This window comes from Cyrtonyx montezumae, unplaced genomic scaffold (assembly GCF_038088225.1).
Source record: "Cyrtonyx montezumae isolate F1298 unplaced genomic scaffold, pur_monq_1.0 scaffold_10, whole genome shotgun sequence".
NCBI classification, from domain to species: domain Eukaryota; kingdom Metazoa; phylum Chordata; class Aves; order Galliformes; family Odontophoridae; genus Cyrtonyx; species Cyrtonyx montezumae.
Window position 1 is genome coordinate 57,810,637 of NW_027071826.1, and position 23,197 is coordinate 57,833,833.

General features: G+C 62.4%; 1 protein-coding gene across 1 annotated transcript; it reads right to left on the minus strand.

Moving 5' to 3' along the window:
• Window positions 1-1,378: 1,378 nt before the first annotated feature.
• On the minus strand, window positions 1,379-15,799 carry SYT7 (synaptotagmin 7). The gene is made up of 13 exons (XM_065729097.1): window positions 15,741-15,799; window positions 10,568-10,671; window positions 10,145-10,224; window positions 9,245-9,376; window positions 8,535-8,750; window positions 6,308-6,664; window positions 5,627-5,752; window positions 3,956-4,091; window positions 3,376-3,646; window positions 3,125-3,294; window positions 2,398-2,512; window positions 2,101-2,300; window positions 1,379-1,859 (listed from the first exon to the last, which is right to left on the minus strand). The coding sequence occupies exons 1-13, from the start codon at window positions 15,769-15,771 to the stop codon at window positions 1,755-1,757; spliced, it is 2,043 nt and encodes a 680-aa protein (XP_065585169.1). The 5' UTR covers window positions 15,772-15,799; the 3' UTR covers window positions 1,379-1,754.
• Between the last annotated feature and the right edge of the window lie 7,398 nt (window positions 15,800-23,197).

A 23,197-nucleotide genomic window follows, 5' to 3' on the forward strand; every position in this document is an offset into this window, starting at 1 on the left:
TGTTTGGGTACCCGAGAGGAGCCACGTTCCCTAGGTGCTGACTGCTTAGCTCTCTGCCAGCCCTGCATCTGGAATTTCCTTTATTTATTTAAGAGCAGCATCCGCACGATTACTTATCGCAGCAACTTGAGCCTTGCCCAGACTGCCACGTGCCCCTGCACTGGGGGCAGGGCACCGTGATGGCTGCGTGTGTGTGTGTGTGTACAGAACCTGCCAGGGGAAAAGAGCCCAAATCTCAGCCCCAAACCTCATGGGGAACGTTCAGCTCAGTGCTTGGGGTTTTGCTGGGTGCTCGAGAGCACGTTCAACGCGTGCAGGTGACACTGTGACCTCCCCTTGCCCCCCTCCCCCATAGGGATAACGCAGGCAGATTCACACAGTCCTTTATTACCGAGAGTGGGAGCTGCCTTCAGAAAACAAGGGTCCCCACTCCCTAAAAATAGGATTCTGCAGAGGCCTCCACCAGGCTGCCCCCGCCCCACCCCGTGCTTCATCTCTTTTTTATTTTTTAATCATTTTTATCTTTTTTTTTTTTGTTTTTTTTTTCTCCTGTATTTTACACACCAGTTGGATGTTACCGTCACACGAAGAAGAGAGAGACCTGAACAAGATCACGGCTAAGAGCTCTAGAGTTAAAAATGAACACACAGCTCTGAGGTGACGTGGGGGAGGGGGGGGGGGAACGCGGGCACCCTGCCCCACTCCCTGCTTTGGGGACCCCTCGCCCCTCAGCTCTGTGCAGCCCTTCCCCAGGCGGGTGGCTCTCCTCTGTTATGTTAAAAAAAGAGAGGATGTGGTAAAAATACAAATGTCCCTAAAAGCATTATTATTATTATTATTATTATTATTATTATTACTGTCGTAGCAGAATTATGACTTCACTCCAGATTGTCCAAAATGGTCTAATGGGGCTCTCTGGTGGACTCGCAGGCGGTGGGACAAGGGATGGTGCCACTGTGTCCCCAGGGCTGCTGGGAAGGGCAGCACCCCCGTGATGGCTGCTCCTTGGGTTTGGCACGGGGTCCCCCGTGTGATGAACGAACCCCAGCGGCTGGGACGCAGTCGTTGATGCTCACGGGCACGTCCCAGCCTTGGGGATGGCCCATCCGTGGGGACGCGTGCCAGGTGCCACTGCAGTGGCAGCAGGAAGACTGGGGTGCGGAGTCCCTGTGGTGTCCCCCGGCAGGCAGGGGTGGCCCGCGTCCTGCCAGAGAGCTTTGTGATGTACCTCAGGTACTCTGGGGACACCTGCCGACTGCCCTGACCCCCCAGCAGAGCAGGAAGCCCCCCGAGGAAGGTGGTGGTGCGTGTGACCCCAGGAGCGGACGCCCTGCCAGGTACCCCTACTGGGAGGGATGCGGTGGCACGGTGTGAGGGGGCAGGGGACGAGCCAGGAGGGAGGTAAAGCAGCGAGCCCTACCAGAGGCAGTGATGAATGCGCCCGCTTTGGCAAACGAACCACATGGCTTCCGATCCCTCGGGTGTCCCCGGGGTGGGGACGGGGCAGGGCACGGGGACATCATCCCGCTAGGGTGACGCTGGCGGCTAGGAGAGGTCGTATTGAGTGGGAAGGGGGGGGAGCTTGGACCGCCCCCCTCTTACACCAGCAGCCTCCCAAAACGTGGGGTGACGCTGGGGTGAGGACTCTGGGGACTGTGGCTGGAAGCACTCGCACAAGTCCTGCCCCCCGCAGTGGGGACGAGGACAGGGATGTCCCCAGTGCCTTCCCCAGCACTGTCCCCAACACTGGAGGCTCAGGCTTTCAGCTGGTGCCACTGTGCCACCGCCTGCCGGGGCCGTGCGATCATGTCCTTCCAGTGTTTCACCTCGCCGGGGCCACTCTTCCAGGACAGGTAGATCTGCAGGGAACACAAGACATCAGTGCAAGGCGGTGGTCCATCCAGCCATTAGTCCAACCCTTGGGGACACCAGTGCCCCTTCACCTCCCCCCGTGAACTCCCCGCAGGCTCCTCGTGGTGCGTCCCTGGTTGCGCTCGTTCGGTCGTCGGTAGCTTAACGAGCGAAGCGTGAATGGAACAAATGAAACCTCGGTTGCCTTCACTTTGCCACCACCCCGGCGGGGACGTGGAGGTGACCCACCTTGCCAATGACGTCGTTGCGGCTCAGCCTGTCCTTGTCCATGACGGTGATGACGATGGTAGTCTCGCGCAGTCGCTCCGTGGGGATGTCAAAGGAGAAGGACTCGTTGAAGACGGGGTTCAAGCACCGCTTCATCACCACTGTCTTCTTCTTCTCCACTCTCTTGTCCTTGTACATCAGCCACACCTTCACGTAGGGATCTGGGGGCACGGCATGGTGCTCAGACCCAGCTGGGTGGGGAGCACCGTCCCGGCCCACCGAGGTGAGCAGTGGGGGCGAAGCCCAGCGTGCCCGTACCTGACGTGCCCCCGATGTCCATGGCTTTGAGATTCCGTGCCTTGATGATGTTCACCACAATGGAGTTGGCGGAAGGGTTGTAGCACAGTGAGAGCAGCAGCTCCCCTCGGCTGCCCTGTGGGACGGGTAGAAGCTGTCAGGACCTCCCCAGCCCTGAGAGGGGCTCCCTGGGTGAGCCCCAGACCTGCTGGGCACCTAAAGCCTTCAGGGTCCTATCTGGGAGCCACGTTGCTAGGCTTGGGACACCAAGAGCCGCCCCAAGACCGGACTCTGGGGCTGGGCAGAAGGAAAAGCGGCCATCACCAGGGAGATGATCTACAGTCACTACCCGTGGGACACTTTTGGGGACCACTGCCAGGGAGATGTTCTGGGACCCAACCCCACTGGGGCGTTTCTGCAGGCAATGCCATTGGAGTGCTCTTGGGGCTGACCCCAGTAGGACATTTCGGCAACATCCCCAGCGGGAACTTTTTGGGGTCATTCCCATCAGGACGTTGCTGGGTTCGGTCCTGGCAGGACACAGGGCCAACCTCAGCGGGGACCACCCTCAGTATGTCCCTTGGACAGCCCCAAGTGGGACATTTTCTACTCTTGTCGGAGGCAGAAGAAAAAGAAAGCTTTCATTTTAGGACTGCCTGAAGTATTTCATTTTGACCCCAGATGAGGACTTAAACCCTCATCAGAGGGAAAGGCACAGCCCCCAGACACCCCTCCCTGCGGGCCTTACGCTGCCATCGCTGCAGGGCTTCAGATCCTTCCAGAAGGTCTGCATCTGGGTGAGGTCCACCTTGTTGAGGGGGATGGACACCTCCCCGATGGGGTCGTTACGGCTGAAGCGGTCGTAGTCCAGGACCTGAAGGTACAGCACTCGCTGCACCACTTTCTCGTAGGGGAACCCTGTGCCGGAGATGGAGGCCATGAGGTGACACCCACGGAGGTTGGTGGCCCCTCTCCATCCCGCTGCCTCCCAGCCCGTACCTTCAAAGAGAAAAGTCTCATTCCAGTGCGGGTTGAGGTTCTTCCGCTTCACCTTGGTCTCCAGCTTGTGCTTCTTGTCAGGTAGCAGGTAGATCTTGACAAAGGGGTCGCTAGTGCCACTGAAGTCCTTGGCTGGCAGCTCCTGTGCCTTCATGATCTTGACGGTCAGGGTGGACTCCTGGAAGTTGTAGCCCACGCTGAATTGGATGCGGCCCAGGTTCTCCCGGCTCGAGCCGTCGTGGCCTTCGTCATCCTCGGAGCCTGGCGAAAGCTGTGAGGGAGGGACAAAGGAGGGTGAGCAGGGCCGCTGTGCCTACCCCAGCTGCTCTGGCCACGCCGCACAGAGCTCCAAGTGCCAGCTCCTCCAGTTCGGTGGCTGTCACCAGGCATCAGCCCATCTCCCGTCTCCCACCCGTGGGCATCTCCTCAGCTGACCCCTGGCTCCACTCGGCTGGAACCGGGAGCACCAATTAGTCAAATCCCTCCTGACAGCGCAGCCATCGTGTCCCCGTGACGGACGCGCAGCCGGAGGAGGGGCAGCCAACCCTATCGCAGAGCCCCTTCCCACCCCAGGACCCACCATGAGCATCTCGCTGGTCAGGGAGTTCACCAGGTCAGAGACGGAGGAGCGCGGCTCCGTCTTGCGATCGGACTCATCCTGCTGTGTCTGCCCGGGCACAGGTGCCGTGTTCACCGCCTTGCCGCCCGCTGGCAACCTGCAGAGAGAGAAGGAGTGCCCTAGTGCGGGGCCAGAGGGGAGCAGGAGGTGCCCGCAGCACGGGGTGTGCCAGATCCAGGCTGCAAGACGCTGGCAGCCTGCAGCAGCATGGTGCCAGCACGTAGGTCTCTCGTGCCCGGCATGCCACCGGCGCGGTATGGCACAGCCGCTCGTCCCCTCCGTGTGGCCGAGCCTGGTCGCTTTGTGCCACAGCGCCTGGCTGATAAGCATCCCCTTTGCTGTCACCATTGACCCGGGGTCCTTCAGCCCCCATCTGTCCCTGCGTGGATCCCAGGAGCTGGGCATGGCGTCGTGAATGGACAGAGCGGCAGCGGGCACGCACCGGGACCACACCGTGGCCACGATGCACGATGGGGACATGGGCACAGAGTGGCAAGGACAGATCCAAGGAAGGAGGGGACGCGCACCCCGGCTGTGGGGACAGACAGCACACAGTACGGGGACACAGTGACAAACGGAGCACGGCGGAGCCAACCCTGGGGCGAAAAAGGCACGGGCATGCAGACACCCATCGGCACGGCAAGCACACGCAGCACTGATGGGGATGCCGGAGACCTGGGGCGGGGGGGATGGAGGCAGCATGGGGGCAGCCCCCTCACACGGGCAGACAGGGAGGACAGAGAGAGCTGGGGAGGCAAAGTCAGGTTAAGAACAGGTGGAGGGCTGGTGCCTGGAGCTGCCTGGTGGTGTGTGCCGAGCCAGCAAGAGAAAGGGAGGAAGAGCGAGAGAGGGGAGGAGGAGCATCTTCTGCAGTGGGCCTGGTGGGAGGGAAGGGAGAGAGGAGCAGGGCACGCGGAGAGGTCAGCCGCTGGCACGGGAGATGTGCTGTGGTGCTCCTCCGGGCCGGGCTGCAAGGAAAGGAAGAAGCCAAGAGATGGGGACAGATGGACGGAGACGTCACGAGGCGCAGAGCTGTCCCTGCTGCGGGGCCACGGGATGGAGGAAGGAGATGGAAGTGTCGGTCATGCGACGGCGGCGCTGGGGAACTTGCTAAAACATGGAGCGAAACCAAGGCGAGCAGGGTAAAAATAACTGGCGGGGGAGAATGGGGCCGCTGCCTTCGCGTGGTGATTGTGCCAGGAGGCACAGCTGCCCTCGTCTGAGGTGACACTGCCACCGACAGGAGGACTCTCGGTCCCGCTCGAGAGCTTCAGGCAGCCCCCAAAGGAGCCTCAGAGTGAAGGCACAGCTCCCACGGAGCCATCCCTGCGTGCTGCACAGCATTTTGGGGATCCCCTAGCCCCGGCAGCACGTCCTCTCCTGGCACGGTGCCCCCGAGGCCCCCAGCATGCGGCCAGCAGCGATGAGGATGGGGATGGACGGAGGGAAGGATGGGGAGGAAGGGGTCAGGGTGTGCTCGGCGTCGCCGCTCTGGCGGGGAGAGCTGCAGCTGTCGCCGTGCCCGCTGCCTGGCCGCTCCAACCTGGGCGCTTCGCGAGGCCGGCCGCTTCCTCCTCCTCCTCCACCCTGCGTCTCGTCCTCCTGCAGGACTGCCCTCTTCCTTCCTCCTACCTCTTGTCCCCCTGAGCGTTCGGCTGGTTCGGCTGCGTCCCAGCGGGTTGCAGGTCGGGGATATTGGCAAAGTCATCTTGCTCTGAGAGTCCCAAAACCAGGGATAACACCACCATCCGGCCTTCCCTGCCCGGCGGGGAGGGAGCGAGGCGGGGGGAGAGAAAGAGAGAGGAGAACACAGCATCAGGACGGGGACCACAGGTGGGGATGGACCGGGAGCGCGGCCCCTGCGGAGGAAATGGCATCTGGGGGTGGGTGAGGGCTGCGGGGTGACAGGTGCTGGTGGCATCCTGGGGCCACGATGGCACCGCGGTGCCAAAGAAAAGAGAGCAAAAAGCAAAAGCATTTAATGGCCCCGCAGCACGGCCATAGCTCGCTCGGTGCATCCCAGCTCTGAGCGGAGGTACCACGCAAACTGGGGCTGGAACCCTAGCTCTGGGGATGGGCAAGGGAATGCCTGCAGCTGAGGGGACCCTGGGTGGTCCCCAACCAATCGTGGGGGCCGTGCAGCTGGACACCCCACGCCGGGGGACCGTCACCGCAGCAAGCCCACATCCCATGGAGCCGACGGGCACCGAGCCAGGTTGGGCGGGTGGGGAACCCACCCTGAACCCCCGCCGCGGGCTTTACCCAAGCCTGGAGGAACCGCTGGGGAGAGGAGAAGCCCGCGAGCGAACTTACAGGAAGGACTTCATGTCCAAGCCACGGTTGCGGATTTGCCCCACCACGTGGTCCCAGCTGCCGGGGTTGGAGCGGCTCGTGTGCTGCTTGGAGCCGGCAGCGATGCCCTGGCGGACTTGGCCACCGCGAGAGCCCCGGGGATTGCCGGTGCCGCCGGAGGAGCTGCTGTGGGCCTGGAGGTGGCCCAGGCTCTGGCTGGTGGTCGGCTGGCTGTGGTTGCTGCGCTGGTGCTGGCTGAGGGGCTGCTGCAGGCTTTGCTGGCGCATGAGCGTGCGGGGCCTCTGGCATTTGGGGTCGCCTGCTGAGGTGGGGATATACTCAAGGGTAGTGGCTGTGGACAGGGTGGAGTCCTCGAAACTTAGGGAGAGGAAGGGCAGAGGAGAGGAGAGAAAGGAGAAGAAGGTGAAGGGGCAAAATTGGAGGAAGGAAAAGAAGAGAGTTAGCGAGAAGATGCCCCGGTGCAGGGAGAGCTCCGGCAGGGGCCAGAGGCTGCAGCGAGCGGTTCCTCTGCCTCCCGGCCGCGGCGCGGCCTCTCTGCGCTCCCGTGCTGCCATCTCACCACCGCCGCCTGCCCGACCTCGTCTGCCAGCCGGGTCACGAGGCTGCTGCTGTGGGAAGGCGGGTCCCTTGGTGCCACAACCAGCCCGCCCCGTCCCCGTTACCCCATCCCTCCCAGCACAGCAGCGCCCAGGATGCGTGGCACCGCCGTCCCCAAGTGGTGCACCGAGGGTGAAGCCGGGCACGAGCAGAGCACAACAGGCACACAGCAGCGGGGACAGCAGATGGACCCCGTTGGGCTGGCACAGATGGGGATGCGCGTCGCTGTTGGGCACCCTCGGGGACGCCCGTGACCCCCACGGATGGGGGCAAAGTGTGGCACCGGGTGCTGCCCCACGTGCAGAGCAGCTGGCGCATGGCACGGTGCTGTTGCTCTGAATAAGGGCGTGCAGCCCAGCCAGCCTGGCTCAAGCCTTTAGGGGAGCCTGGCTAAAGCCTTTAGGGGAGCCTGGCTAAAGCCTTTAGGGGGTCCTTGGTGCGGGGGTAGCCTCCTTCAGAAGCGGCCCCCCTCCCCAGCACCATGGTCCCTGTGCTGCCCAGGAGCCGGAGGGGCGAAGCTGTGCCGTTGTGCATCGCAGCAGGGGGGAGGCAGAGCTGCAGGGAGAGTAAATTTTATATATATATATATATATATATATATATAAAAACAGCAATAAAAATAATAATAATTTAAAAAAAAGAAAAAAAGAGAGATGAAGAAAGAGTGAGAGGTGAGAAAAAGAGAGAGAGAAGAGGGAGGGGAGTGGAGAGCTGGGACGGATCCGGCCCTGCGGGCCCCTGGGGCCCAAAGGCACGTGGGGCACTGTGCCTCCTCTGTGCCCGCCACCGACCTCCTTTCAGTTTCCTATCAAATCTGAAATTAGTTCCGTTTACAACCTCTCCATCACGGGAAACTAAATCTGGCTCTGCTCGGCCCCGAGCCAGCTGGAGGCGCGGGATCTGCCAGCACCGTGCCACGTGGGAGGAGCGCGGGGACGGGGCAACGCAGCCCCCAAACCTGTCCCACCGGGGTCCTGGGGGGCACTGAGCGGCCGGGAGGAGGTGAGGGCACCGACTGGCCGAGGGACAGTGCCACCAGGGGGCACTGAGTGGCTGTAAGACGGTGACACAAGGCCGGCACTAAGTGGCCATGGGATGGTGGCCCCGGGAGGGCACGGCGTGGCCACGGTGTGGTGGCATGAAGTGCTTCCCACATGCCTGGCACGAGAGGAAGCCTGCCCAAAGCAACATCCAGACACAAGTAGGCTGCGTGCGAAGATGACGAAGAATCCCAAGGGCTTTGAGGGCGGCATCGCCATCCCCCTTAGCTCCGTCCATCTCCCTGCACCTGGCACAGTGCAGCACGCATCCGGCAGAGCCCAGCACCGCCCGGCACAGTGATGCTGCCCCAGCGTCCCCCACATCCTTCTCCAGTGTCATTTTGGGATCTGAACTCAGTGCCCGATGCAGCAGGGGCTGCTGCAGCCCCGCTATGGGGAGGTGGGGAATACAGAGACCTCGAGCTTGCAGCCAGCAACCCGCTGCCACCACTTTTTCCCCTAAAGCTCAGCTAGCACCCCGATGCACCCTGGCACAGAGTTGCGCCGTGGACGGCGCACGGACGGCTCCGGGCCCTGGGGCGGGGGGGTGGCGGCATCCATCCGGGGGGGGGCCGTGCGTGCTCACTCACTTGGACAGGCTGAGCTTCCCTGCGGCCAAGTGGCTCTGCACCGTGTGCCAGCGGCCCCTCGCTGCCTTCCCTGTGCCGGGCTCGCTGTGCGCAGAGATGCTGCTCCTCATGCCGTCCTCGGAGCACTGCTGCTTGTCCCCGGGGCGGCCGTCGCGGTCCCCGGCCAAGCCTGCGGTGGCCGACGCCGTCAGCTTAGCCCCTGATAACAGAGAGCCACTGGGCCGGGCCGGCAGACGGACCCCCCCAGGACAGACACGGAAAGGGGCCGGATGGACAGACGGACGTGTCAAGGAGCCACGGTGTGCGGAGGGATGAGGAGGGGGTGGGGACAGAGCCAGACAGACAAGGGACGGACAGACAGAGAGAGAGAGAGAGAGAGAGAGACATCAGCACTGCCAAAAAAATCAAATAAACGAGGGGGGGGGGGGGAGAGGGGTTGGGGAGGGGGCTGGATGGCGTGCGGGGCAGAATGGCTCAAATCCAAAAGGAAGAAAGAAAAGAAACCAAACCAAGAAAAAAAATAAAAACCAAAGGGGAAAGGAGCCCTGTCCCAAACGTGCAACCCACCCCGCGCTGCCGGGGGCCCCGGGGTTGCTCGTCTCCATGGGGCTGCCCATGGGGCCAGGGGGTGAGGAGGAGGAAGAGGAGGAGGAGGAGGGAGGTGCGTAGGTGCTGCCCATGTAGTCATAGCCCGGTAAGGAGAGACTCACTTGAGGGAAAGGCGCGGGTCACCGTACGGGGCGTAAGGTGAAATGTTTAGAATAAACTCCTTGGGAGGGTACGAGCTCCATTTCTGCTGCACTGTGTTGTCATTGTTATTCCAAAAGTCTCTGTCTAGATCGCTACAGCAGACCGTGGGGGGAGAGGGGGGGAGGGGGGGGGAGAAAGAAGAGGGAAATACAAGAGAGAAAGCTGAATTCCTGCCAGGGGGAGCGCAGCCCCCCGCCCCGGCTGGGCCCTGTGGAGAGAAACAGACAAGACAGATGGACGGACGGATGGCTGCAGAGAGGTGGGAGCAGGCTGAGGGAAGAGAAAGGTGCAGAGGGTTAGAGAAATGTGATGCAGGGCTGCTCCCAGCGTCCTGGCAGCCAGCTCCGGAGAAGGATGCAGCGGTGAGTAGAGGGGGTCCCTTGCCAGGACCAACCCCCCCCCCTTTGTGCTCCCTTTTGACATGTTACCCCCAGGTCACGTCTGGATACGTAGGGACCCCGTCCTGTGCCCTGCCGTTATCTGCATGGGTGGAGTGTGCTCCATCCCCACGGTGCCACACGATGCGTGAGTGTCCCCTGCGTGCACCTCAGCCACAGGGACACCCCAGGGTGCTCTTCTGCTGCTGGGGGCCACGGTGACACCTCTGACCCCCAACCAAGGGGACGACAGCTCTCCGTGGGGCACTGCGAGACCGGGGACACTTCGACATAACTGCAGACCACGTGCTGCTTGGTATCCCTGGCCTAAAAAGGGAGCCACTGGGACAGCATCCTCCGTCCCAGCAGAGTGTCCTCCCATGGGTGCCCTGATCCTGGTGTCCCCACACGTCCATGGGTGACGGCAGGCAGAGCACAGTGGCGGTGCCCCCCCGGCCCCTCTCCCCCTGCCTTGGCACCTACTTGATGGTTTTCTTCTCACTGCGGCCTCGGCTGGAATCTGGGGTGCCCACAGTCTCCAGGGACGTCTTGTACCGTTTTCCCTGCGGGGACAGCAGAAGGGTCAGAGCCAGGTGCTGCCCCCGGGATGGAGGAGGTAATTTTAGGCTTAATTGACCCCGGGTTAATTGATTTGCCATTCCCAGCGTAAGGGACGTGGCGGCACACGCAGAGGAACTGGGGCTCAGAATCAGGGCAGTGCTGTGCTGTGATTTCCAACGGATGCTCAGCGGGCAGGAGTGCAATTAAAGCCAATTAGTGAGCTCGGAGGCTACAGTGGGATGCAGGCACAGGGCCAGGGACAGGCTAGGTGTCCTGATGTGGAGCACGGCCACCCCGCTTCCCCCAGCTGTGCTCGCCACCTGCACCCTGCCCAAAAACACTTACCAGTCTGCGCTGGCACCACTGGCAGATGCCACACAGGACGATGGTGACACTAAGGCTGACGGTGATGATGGCTGAGACGAGGACAACATCGCGGGAGGGGGCCCCTGGGGAGGAGCAGAGCAGAGCTGAGCCTGGGGTGGGACCTGAGGGCGGACGGATAGCCCTCCTGTGGACCCACAGCCACCCCACAGCACCTGCAGCGTGGGCACAAATGGGAAGAGGATCACCAGGCACACGTGGCAGGGCCGGCACCCTGCCCCAGTGCACTGCAGGGATCCGGCAGGACCCCGTCCCCAGGTGCGACCCCACCACGGTGCCATCTCTGCTCAGACATCCCCGCCACCCGTGGGGACAGCGAGCCCACCCTGAGCCGTACTGCAGTATAAATATTAAACAATAACGGTTAATAATTAATTCACCCGCAGCCCTTGTTATTGTAATGAAATTTGCCGGCAGCTCTGGCGCTCGCATGAGTCACGACGGCCGGACCCCACTCCCTGCTCCCACGCTCGATGCCCACGGGGGGATGGCAGGAGACAAAATGCTGGCAGCCCCCATCTTTGGGGGGTGAGGCAGGGGGGCACGACGGCAATAAAAGAGGTGGGTGAGTGCCCCCGGAGCCGGGTGCCCGGAGGTGCCACCAGGGATGGGTGGGACCACGGGATGGGGACCTGGGGATGTGCACGTGCTACAGAACCGGGCCGAGAGAGGGGGGGTGGGATGAAGGGGGGGGGGGGGGGGGGGGGGACTCCGGCGCTTGGTCACGAGGCCCCGTGTATAGAACCTGCTTAGCAACTGTTGCCTAGGAGGGAATTTGGGACCAGCCCTTAATTTCTAACATTTAGAAAGCGCCATGGAGGAGTGCGGTGCTGGAGGCAATGTGGCCGAGCCCTGCCAGCAGCTGCCCCAACCTGGGGACGTGGGACACGTGGGACAGCGTCTTGGCACCACGTCCCGGTGCTGAGAATCCACCGTGCCTCTGCCCTTCTGGTGTCCACCGCATCCCCAAAGGAAGGGCAGATGGGAAGAGGGCAGCCAGGCTGGAAAATCCAGCTCCAACCGCGTGAGCGCACGGACGCAGGGGCTGTGACCCCCTGCCAGTGGCTGCCGCTCCAGTGTAATCCCATAGAGGGAAATTAAAGGGGAGAAGGACAGCGTGCTGCGGGCATGACGCTGAGGATTATCCCTCTTAGGAAGGAGAAAGCTGAGGATGCTGTCACCAAGGGGACTTTGGCTCCTGCCCTGATGACATCGCAGGGTCGCACACCCCCAGCACCGCCGGGCATTGCGGCAGCGCTCACAATGAGTTGTTTTCCAGTCAATTAGCATCGCTTAATTAAGCAGAGAAGCCGAGCTCAGAGCTCCTGGCTTGTCCTCAGCTGCAGGTGCAGGGAGAAGGCACGGGGAGAGGCTGCAACGCCGGGAAGGGTGGCCATCCCTGCCTTAGCCGTGGGCAGGCAGCGGTTGTGCGGAGCCGGTGCCCCAAGGATGACCGCGTCACACTTTATTTTTGGGCACAGAGCCTGCAAACGGCCAATTCCCCAAAGGATCCGCCAGGACTATCAAAGCATGGAGCCTCCCCCCGAGCTCCCAAAATAACCCCCGCCCGCTGCGCTCCCGGGGAAGCGCGATCGCAGCCCCTCCCCGCAGCCCCTCCCCGCAGCCGGCGTGCACGGCTCCGCGCCGGCGGCGGAAGGGGAAGCGGGCAAGGGTGCCAAGTGTGCCCGCAGCCACGGAGGTATGCGATGGACAGCCCGGCTGGGGACAGCAGGGAGGGTAAAAGGGTGCCTGGTCCCGGTGGGTACGGCCTCAGAGCATCACTGTGCACAAAGGAGGGGCAGGAGCGAAGCGGCCGCGGTGGCACAGCGGGGCTCCCCGGATGCCACTTGCCTTGTGCCACGCTGTTCGTTTCTCCCCTCTCTGCTCATCCTCCTACTCATTTGCTAGATATTTCCCAAACCTCTTATTTTTAGGTTGCAGCTGAGAAGCTGTGATTTTGCAGCTTTGAGCTCCTGTGCAGCGTGCTGGGGAGGTAAACCCCCAGGAGGGGAGTGCAGAGTGGGCACAGGCAGCTGCCCAGCCCGTGCTGCTGGTGGCCACCTCAGCAAGCTGCTGGCCGTGCTTCTGACACCCATCTCCACCACCGCACCAGGAGCGCCCAGGGCGAGAGGGATGGGAACAGGCATCTGTTTTCCATCTGTGCGTTTGTCTGTCTATCCGTGCGGCCCCCTCTCCAACACACCCATCCATCTCTCCAGCCATCCGTCCGTCCCTCGTACACAGCTGTCTCTCCATCCAGCCATCTGGCCGGCCCCCGGAGCTGTCAATCTGTCCATCCCTGCCTCCCTCCACACCAGGACGCCCGCCCCAGGGACCCCCGACTCCTCCCCAGTCCCTCTCTGCTGGTGCCCGTTGGGAACACCAAGAGTTCAGGTGCAAAATGTGGCAGCGGCGCCCATGGGCACCGTCCCAAAACTCAATCACTGTGCCCTCCTGGTGCCACAAACCCTCCTGCAGGGCAGTGGGGACCCCCAGGGCACCATGTCCTCGTGCCCATGGTGGCTGAACACATCTGCACACAGTGGGTGGCACATGGATGTGCTCTTCCCCCCAGTGCTCTCCTCCGGTCAGGTTTATTTTCGGCTCAGGATTTCAGAGATGTATGTGGTTTCTCTGTTTTGTAGTTCCCACTTCTGGTGAGCACCTGAGCCCCACGGAACTTTGTGCACCCACAGATTCTCAGCCGTCACACCAAGCACTACGTCCCTCGTCTGCATCCTAGCCCACAACATCCTTGTGACATCCTGTGTCCCCCCAGCATGGATAGCTCTGGCCCAGCCCCAGCTGTCTCCCCAAAACCCAGTCCCCTGCGCACAGCCTCCTCCTCCTCATCTCCGTGGAGGGACCCTGAGCTACACCCTCAGAGATGCACTCAGGACAGTGGCAACAGTCACCTGCGGGGCAGCAGGGAGGGTCCCCATCTCCCTCTCCACCTTCGTGCCACCCCACCGTGGGGGTACCCTGGCTCGGGCGGGGAGAACCTCACCACATTCTGTGCCCTCCTTCCCTCCCTCAATGCCTCGGCTCCGTCTCCAGCAGCGCCATCGGCCGCTTCCCTTTCAAACCTCATTAACTCCCCCCAAGGTGACCCGCTCCCTCCTGCAGCAGGGCCGGGAGCGGAGCTGTCCGGGGCTGGTACCCACGGACAGGGGGACCCTGCACGTTCCCGGGGCACCCCGAGCTCGCAGCTGGATGCACGGCACTGCGCGATGGCACGATAGCACCGCAGGGCACGGGACGGACCCGCTGTGCCCCCCCGGCACGCCGTGCCCCACCGTGTGCCCTCAGCTTTGTCCCCAGGTCCCCGCTGTCCCTTCTCAACACTCAGGGCTGGCGCTCTGCCTTTGCACACAGCCGCCGCGCGCCAGCCCCGCTGTCTGCTCTTCGAAAGCCCTTCCCCTGCTGAATTCATCTATAATAGATATTGGAGCTGAGCCCCCAGGGGCCGGGGGGGTGGCAGCGATATTATCTGCATCTGTCTTCATTCCCCTCTCTCTCCCCGCCCTTCCCCAGCAGGCTGAAAAGCCGCGAGATCAGGCAGAGGAAAGCTGCCTCTGGCTCCGCTCTGCTCCCTGGCACTGGGGGGGGTCGACCAGAGCTCCCCATTCCCAGCTCCCTACGTTCCCATCAACAGGACCATCTCTGTCCCCATCCCCATTCCCACGCCCGTCCCCATCCCAGGCACCCCACTGCCATGGGGACGGGACAGAGCCACGCAGGGACGTGGGCACAGGCAGGGAATGTGCAGGACACAGCAGGTGCATGGCTCCGAGGCACGCTGAGTTATTTATCTGCACCCACGGGGACGAGGACGCAGGTGGGGACCAGTGGCCACAGCTCCCAGCACCTGCGTGGGGCACGGGGATGGAGCATTTGAGCTCAGCTGCTGCGGGAGAGGGGAAAGCTGGTGCTGGCAGTGGGCACGGAGAGGAGGTCTCGCCCACCTTTGCTGGCACTGAAGTCACCCCCCGTCACCCCATGCATCTCCCCCACAGCCACACCGATGGTGCTGGGCTGTGCCCGTGGGGAGCACAGCACTGGGGAGAGAGGGCTGCTGGCACCCGGTCCCTATGCCCTCCTGGCACCCCAGCTGTCCCCGAGGCCACCTGCATTCAGTGGCTCGGCCACGGGGGCCAAACCCAGAGGGGGAAACGGAGCCACGGAGCGGCAGAGGGGCAGGGAGGGGAGCGGTGAGGGGAGCAGACGGTGCCCTGGTGTCAGCCACTGCAGCACCCTGGTGCTATAGGGCCGGGTTCATGGGGATGCCCCACGGAGTGGGACCGGGGGACAGAAGGGGCGTGTGCTCCATTCCAACGCCAGCATTGTGGTGGCACGGCAGTGACAGGGGGCAAGGAGGACACGACGCCGGGAGCAAATCGGGGACGCTTCGGAGGGGGAACGAGCGCAGGTGCAGAGGTTGGGCTGCAGAAGGGGTGGGCTGGTGGGGACCTGTCCCATCTCCCCGCAGTCCTCGCATCGCCAGGTGACCTTGGGCCACCGGCTGATCCCACGGGGCACCCCAGCCGGGCAGTGGCGATGGCACCGAGCCGGCGACAGCGTCCCCTCGAAGGCTGTCGGCTCCGCCGCTCGTCGCGGGTGACAATGCGTGGCGGCGTCCCTCAGCGCGGCCGCATCCCGCAGGCCCTGCAGCTCCCGGCGCTCCTCCACGCGTCCCCGTCATGTCCCCATGTCCTTCTGCCAGCGGGTGTCACCGAGCCACGCCGTGCCACCGCCGCTCGGGCACCGCGGTGGCTGTCACACACCCTCCTCCTCCTCCCCGCCAGCGCCCCACATTCGTGACGACGGGGCCGAGCCGTGCCCGGGGAGCGTGAGCTCAGCAAAACGGCAGCGTGCAGCCCCCTCCCCAGGGCTCGAGGCGAGGAGGGGGGCTGCGGAGCCCCACGACGGAGGGGGGGGGGGGGGGGGCTGCGAGGCCGGGGGCCGCACCGCGTTGAAAGGCGGGGGGGTGGGGGGGGGGGGGAAAGGAGGGGATGCTCCGCAGGAGCGTGACTCATTTGAAAGCGGCAGCGGTGACTTTCTCCGCGGAGCAGCGCTCGGTGCGGGAGAAATAGGGGGACCCGCGGGGCGCGGTGCCGGTGCGGGGCGGCCTCACCTGCGCTCGCAGCCTCCGGGTCGAGGTACATGGCGGCGGGGCTCGGCGGGGCTCATCAGACGGCGGCGGCTGCGGGAGGCGGCGAGGAGCGGGGAGCGGGGGCCGCGGGGGGCGGCGGAGCGGCCGGGGCCGGCATGCGGCGGCGGGGGGGGGCCGGGAGCCTCGCGGTGCTCGGTGCTGCCCGCCCGCTGCCTGCTGCCTGCTGCCGGCTGTGCGTGTGTGTGTGCGGGTGCGTGTGCGGGTGCGTGCCACGGTCGCGCATCCACTTGCTGCTCGCTGCTGGCGGGAGAGGAAACTGCAGCCGGCTGGGAGGGAGGGAGAGAGGGAGGAGTGGGGGAGAGGAGGAGGGGGATCGCCGGTGCTGGGGACACACCCGAGGAGCGGCGGGGGGGGTACGCGCGCGGGGTGGGAGCGGACACGCGCGGACCGCGCGTAGATGCGATAACGCGCGGTGCCACGCACGGGGTGCCGCACCCTGCCCGCTATCCCACGGGGACACGCTCGAGGTGCCCGCCCCGCACCGCTCCCAGCCCTCGGGCTCCCGGAGCACAGCCCCACTCCGCACCGCTCCACGCCCGCTTTTCCCGGTGCCGGGGGCTCTGCGGGCAGAGCGGCGGAAAACGCGGAGCGGAGCTACGGAGCCGCGGAGCTGGGCATCCCCCCCCCCCCCAAAGCCTCCTCCCTTTCCCGACCCCGCCCTTGGGCGATTTGTGCCCGGCTTTTATTGCCTCGTTAACATTTGCTATAGAGATGCAGGCGAAGAGCAAACAAACGGGAGCGCGGCTGCCGGAGGTGTGCAAACAGCGGGGCCGGCACCTGCCCGCATCCCCAGCCGCGGTGCGGGAACGCGGCCGTCGGCCTGGGGGGGCACCCTGGGTGGAGGCGGAGGGCTTAGGGGACCGCTGGGCTCCTGTTCTTGTGTGCTCACGGTGGGGGCGGTTCGACGGGATCGCATCCCAACGTCTGATGGGAGCCGCGGGCACGGCCTCGCGGGGAGGGGGATCAGTGGGGGTCGTCCCCAGCCGGGCGCGGCCACGGAGCCGCGGTAGTTTAGGAGTTCCTGGGGCTGAACCTTGAGTTACATCACCCGCAGGATGGCTGCGGAGCGGCCAGCACCTCCCGACACCAGCGAGCTTGCTCTCGAGCGAGGGGGCAGGATGCAACAAGGCACCGTGCGCCCAACTCTTGCCGTGCCAACACGGAGGAGCGTGGCTTTATTTTGATTTCTCTTCTCTCCCTCCCCTGGTGGGAACCTTGTCATTAAACCCTTGGCACAACCCCCTTGCTTTTTTTTTTTTTTTTTTTTTCCTTTCCCTCTCTGCTTTTCTCCGCTCGCTTCCCACGCGCTCTCGCAGTGAGTGCTGAAATCCCCGTCCCTGCGTGCAGACGTCCCGGCAGCTCCCCAACCTCCCACACCCACGCGGCCGCTGCCGCCGCTGCTTCCACCGGGGCCGGGTGGGTGTGCAGAGCTGCTGACTCACGGTGCCGGGGGCACTCCCCTTCCCATCCGGTCACCGAAGAGCCTGGAGTTTGGCCAAGGGCTTTCCCAAGGCGATGGAGGTGGGTATCACTCCCTGCCTCCTCATGGTGGAGATAAGTGCCCCCTCCCCTCCTTCTTCCCCCCCCCCCCTCCCCCCCAAGCTCCATCTTTCCACCCCGAAGCCCTGGGTATCCCAAATGTCTGCACACCCCAAAGCCCTTGGACAGTCAGAGCTCTACGAGCTTGAATCACTGAGCATCCCGTATATCTCTGGGCAGCCTCAACCCCTTGGCATCTCAAATCGCTGGACAATCAGAGATCTTTCAGCCTAAATCCACGGATTTCTGAAACCTCTGAACAATTGGGTATCCCAAACCCCTGGGCATCATCTTAAACCTCTGTTTATTCCAAACCCATGGACAGACAGAGCTCTGCTTACCCCGAATCCCTGAGCACCTCAAAGCCCTGGTCACCCCAAATCCCCAGGCAAGCAGTGCTCTACCATCCCCTATCTTTGGGCGGCCCAAGCTCCTTAGCATCTCAAACCTCTGGATCACCAGAGATCTTCCGACCCAAATCTCTGGACATCCCAAACCTCTGGACAACCAGAGTTCTGCCACCGTGAATCCTTGGGCATCTCAATCCACTTGGCCAAGCAGAGCTCTGCTATCAGAATCCTTGGATATCCCAACCCCCTGGACATTACAAACCCTCGGACAAACAGAGCTCTGCCACGCTGAACCCTTGGGCAACCCTGGTGACCCCAAACCCCATCCAACCCAGCCCCTATCCAACCTGACCCCGCCACCCCAAACCCTTTGTTGCCCCCCACCACAGCCCGTTGTGCTCGGTGGTCTTTATGCTGGCAGCAAAAGGACACTGCAGGCTCAGCCCTAAATGGCCAGGGCTCCTCCGCCCCAAGCCCGCATTTCTGGGGGAGGTGCTGGCACCATCAAATTGCAGTTTTCAGTTCCCAGCCACTTGAGCTCTCGCAGGGCTCAGAGGAGGGCTGTTAGACGCCTTTCTCCTTGCCTCCTCTTTTGTTTCGTCGATGGAGAGAAAATGGGTATTTCTTCCTCTCCCTCCATGCTAAAAAAAAAAAACCAAAAAAAAACCAAAAAAAAAAGAACTTTTTCTTTTCTTTTCCATTGCTCAAAGCCTTTTGTACAAATTAATCTTTGGGCGGAGGCCAAGCCTGAGAAAATTTCATGTAAAATGATGAAATTTTCTGAGCCTAACAGGAGTAATTACGGAGGGTTAGGAAGCAAACTATTTTGCAACTTTAACAAGAGCGGGCTGTGACCTGGCACTTGTTACAGCTAATAAAAATGGTAATGAACCGCAGCAAGGAGGCAGCTCTCCATCTCCTTCCTTCTTCTCTGGCCTTCTGCAGGCTGTCCCTAGGGGTGATGAGGATGGGGGACCCCAAGAGATGCCAAGCAGGCGGAGATTTCTGAGCAGCAGTGCAGTTTGCCTTGGGCACGGCAATGCTGTTTGCTTTGTGTGCAGGGGAGCAGCCCTTCAGGGTGCACTGTGATGCACCATGCCACACCAGTGCAAAGAGACAGCGTGTCTCTGGGTGCAGGTGGTGGCCAGTCTTTGACACCCGAGGTCTGCTGGGTCTCCAGGAGGGCACAGAGTGGATTTCAGAGTGAAATCTGTGGGGTAAGCTGGGAGACAAATGCAAACCCATGACCACGAGGCAGGTTGCTGGGGTGGTGGGCATGGGATGCAACCCTCCTGCCCAGTGCAGTGCGTGCTCCCACAGCCTGGGGCTGAGCTGGGGGCTGCTACCTAGTTCTCCTCCTCTGCATCTGCATGGACGTCCCTTCCCTGCTGAGCCGTGAGCGGTGGAAAGACCACTATGAGAACATGAGCTGCTCTGAAGCCCCTTGCCCTGGGGCTGCACCTGGGTCGAGCATGGCCAAGGTGATGCAGGAGAGGATTTGTACAAGAGCACAGCTGTGCTTGGGCATCCTCAATCCCTGCCTTCCTCCTGGCTGACCTCGCCCTGTGCATCCTCAGCATGAGACCCTCCGTGGGGACGATGCTGGGTGCCGTGGTGCTCGGCAGAGCTGTGCTGACGTGGGGACCTGGCCTTGCATAGCAGCTGCCACGGACTGGGAAAGGCAGCAGGTGGGGGCTGAAGGTCACACATCAGACTTTGCCCGTGCCTGGCAGCTGGTGTCTGGCTGAGACTCCACTGCTCTGCAGCAGCCATGGGACAAAGGGGACCCCAGGAGCTTCACGGTGTATTTTAGCAAGCAGTGTCTCATGGATCCCACGCCCAAATTTGTCCTTCCAGCAGCACCAAGCCACAAGCCGATGTCCTTCCCCTCCTTCCCCCGGTGCTGACTCTATGCCGTGCCATGCTGCCGGGCGGTGCCTTCCCTTGTTTGATTTGCTATGAAATAAAGGGATGGATGATTGCTCCAGCGCCTGATGCATCTCCGATGCCTGGGCAGGGGGCCCAGGGCAGGGCAGCAGTCGCTAGAGGACAGCTTTTGTGGTTCAGGAGTCAGGTTGCCATCAATTAGGTAGCACTTGCTCCACCCTGACTCAGCAGGTCCGTAGGAGCTGGGCGCCGCGGGTATGTCCTGGGCACCAGTCACCACGGGTCCCCACGGATAGGATGGTGTGCCCTTGGGATGTGACCATGGGGCTGGAAACGGGGGCCCCTGGCAAAGGCTGTGGGGGTGATGCTGGTCCTGGGGTGCTGGGATTGACTGCCCATGCTGCTCTGCCCTCCCAGCTAAAGCACTCCGCGTTCTGCACTTGTGCCATTAGCAGCAGATGCACCGTAATGAACGATGCCCTCTGTTAGCTACGCCCTTGGTCCCATCAGGAGTTCTCACAGCACGTTGCTGGGTGGGCAGAAGCCAGGCTGTGCCATTAACGATGGATCCCTCTCACCACCACTGGTGAGCATCAGGCACAAACCGGGCATCGTGCACGGCTCAGTTCTGCGTCCCTTCACGCCTCCTGCACTGGGATGGAAGCAGGAGCCCGGTCCCGACGCGGAGGGGTAGGGCTGGGGGTGCAGCCAGAGTTGGGAATGTGAGAAAGGGGCTTGGATATCCCGCCCCCGTGAGGAGCAGCACCTGCAGGGAGCGCCCTGGGTAATGTGCTTAGCAGAAAGGTTCCTAATGGCCGTGGTTATTAAGAACAGGTTGTGCCAAAGCCCTCTAATAGCCTCCTTAAATGCAATCGCTGATGGAGGAGATAAGAGAGCAGAGGGCAGAGCGGCACCACGGCACGCTCATTAAGGAACTGGACCCTTCCCAGGCGGATGAAGATGATGCTGTGTGCGAGCCCGTGCAGCAGGGCCCTGGCATCTGAGGTCGTTTGGCAGTGGCACCTGGGGCACGGCCCCTTGATCCCGCAGCCTCGCCGGGGGAGGATGCATTTTATGCTGTCTGCAGGGAACAAAGAAGACCCAGGCAGCCAGTCCCAAGCCCTGGGACAGCAGGGCTGCAGTTTGGGGCAGCACGTGGATTTGCCATGCCTGCTCCACCAATGCCAGCACTCCAGGATGGGGCAGTGCCCGTGCTTAATTGGGCTCTCCTATTCTGCACCCTCACTGGAGGCAGCCTGCCCCAAAAGGAAGAGCAGAATGACCCTTCTGGCCTGGAGACAAAGCAGGGCTCTACGCTTTGGGACCTTGGAGTCAGTCTGCTCCACTCACTGGGTAGGCAGGGGCTGGGGTGGGATGTAGGATGAGACGGGCTAAGGAGTGGGACTGGGATGGGATGGAAGGGGAGGAAATGCGATTGAACAGGATGAGATGGGACATGGCAGGATGGGGAAGGGTTTAGATGGGGTGGGGATGGATGGGAATGGGAGGGGACTGAATATGGATGGCATAGGAATGGGATGGGGATGGGATGGGATGGTGAAAGCGTCCGAGTATCCAAGCAAAGTGTCTGTGGCCCTATTTGCAATATTTTTGGTTTCCAAGTGTGTGTGAGCCCAGTGGAAAAACACACCCCAAGGCAGGCAATTCCTGCAGGGAGTGCAGAGAGAGCAGCGGGGCAGGGCTCAGCCAAACTAAGTCAAGTGCAGAGCTGGTAGGGTCCCCGTGGGCAGGAGGGGTCAGGGGCTTGATGCAGCCCCTGAGCTGGAAAGTGGCCTGGAGCTGTGGCAGGGGAAGCACAACTAGAGGCTCCTCTCCCTGCTTCTTCACCCTCACCTTCTCCTCACATCCCAGGGCTGTCATGGGCCCCATCCCACCCCGGGGAGCTTCTCCCTTTGTGAGTCAACTGCAGCTGCTTTCCCTGACGGAGTCCCCCTCCGCGGCTGACGCAAATCCTCCCACCCCCAGTGCCAGCACTGGATTTAGAAGGATATTGGGGAAGGTGGCAGGAGGAAGCAGTCGCTCCCAGCCCTAATGCAGAGGGGATGGGCACGCAGTGTGTGGAGTACCACGGAGGAGAACTCCCAACTGTGGGGCAATAGGGGGCTATGGGAGCCTGGGGTCACTCTGTGCCATGCTGGGGCCCCCCTTCTTGCTCTAGAGCAGTGCCACGTGTCCTGCCCACTCGTGGAGACCCCCCCTGAGCTCCTGGGAGGGCAGGGCTGGAGATCAGTGTGAAGGACTGGGGCAAATCACGAGCACCATCAGCACTTGGAGCCCCACAAGCACCAGGAGCAAAGCGATGAACCAGGAATTTTGGGAACGCTGGGAGCGTTTGGGATGCTCCAGGAGCACTGGGAGTGGGGGGAGGGGGGGGCGGCGCAGTCTGAAAGCTCCTCCTGGCGGCTCCCGCTGAGAACTACCGGGCACCGGCACCCTGCGTGACCGGGAAGGTTTGGGACCGGGACTCCCAGAGCCCCGGAGTGGACCGCGCAGCCCCGGCCCCGCTCAGGTGCTCCGCAAGAGATCCGATTTCGGGCTGCGGTTCCCGACTGAGTACGAGCACGGAGCAGGTGCGATGCCACCGGGAAATCCTTTCCGCTGGGAGGAGCGATTTCTTTTCTCCCTCTTGCTGGCACACGTGGAGGAGGAGCCGGAGCCGCCGGGACCCCCTGTCCCACGCGGTGCAGTGGGTGTCCCCGTCCCATCCGGCTGCCGCTGCTCCTTGATGGGGCAGGGATGCAGTGGCATCCAAGGAGAAATGCTCCCACGGTGGGGAATCCCTCTCGGCCATTCCCCACGGACGCTGTTGTCAGCAAGGGAAGAGGAGGGATGGAGGTGCTTCCTGCGCCCAGCGGTTGGATGCTGGATGGGAAGGGGCAGCTGTTGGCATGCAGGCAGTGCTGCCTCTGCTATGCCGTAGCCTCCAGCTATAGATATGCAAGGAAAAATCAATATCTCGCTGTGCGGGAAGGCAGTGGCGAGCCGCTTTTAATAGCAATCTGTCCCATTTGTAGCCTTCCTCAGCCCTGACCAAAAGAGGCCGACCTCTGTCTAAATGAGCTGCCTCATCCCAGGGGAAGCGGGCTTTAAAAAGCAGCAGCCAAAGACAAGGAGGTGAGGCTGTGGTTATGCTGGAATATTCCACCACATCCTGTGCCATCCCAGCCCACGTTCTTTGCACCGAGGTCCCCGTTTTCCCTGGGATCACATCTTGGGAGAGGGGCGGCAGCAGGGCAGCGAGCAGCAGAAGCTCTAGTGGAAAAAAAAGGGAGTCCCTGTGGGGATGGAGAGAGCTGGTCCCTCTCCCCCTGGCGTTATAGAGGTGCTGAGGCAGGGGAGCAGGCACAGTGGCATATCTAGGTCAGCAGTGCGAGCAGCTAAATGAGATTCCTCATTATCCGCTGCTGCCTCTGCAGCGCACCTACGCGAGGCCAGGGTGTGGAAATTGGATGAGGCGGGGACCTCTGGGGGGCAGAAAAAGGCAAGAGCAGGAAAAAAACATGGGGGTTGATGCTGGGAAGTGGGAGGCATGGCAGCATCCGGGAGGGACTGATGAATGGATGGAGCCTAGGTGTGGAGCATCAGCTTTGCTGTTGGAGAGGATGAGTGCTGGGTGGGGCT

Coding starts and splice junctions, on each gene's coding strand:
- SYT7 (XM_065729097.1), bottom strand. CDS start 15,771: ATGTACCTCGACCCGGAGGCTGCGAGCGCAG. Junction 10,225..10,567: donor AGTGGTGCCAGCGCAGACTG/GTAAGTGTTTTT, acceptor CTGTCCCCGCAG/GGAAAACGGTACAAGACGTC. Junction 6,665..8,534: donor GGGAAGCTCAGCCTGTCCAA/GTGAGTGAGCAC, acceptor CCTCTCCCTAAG/TTTCGAGGACTCCACCCTGT.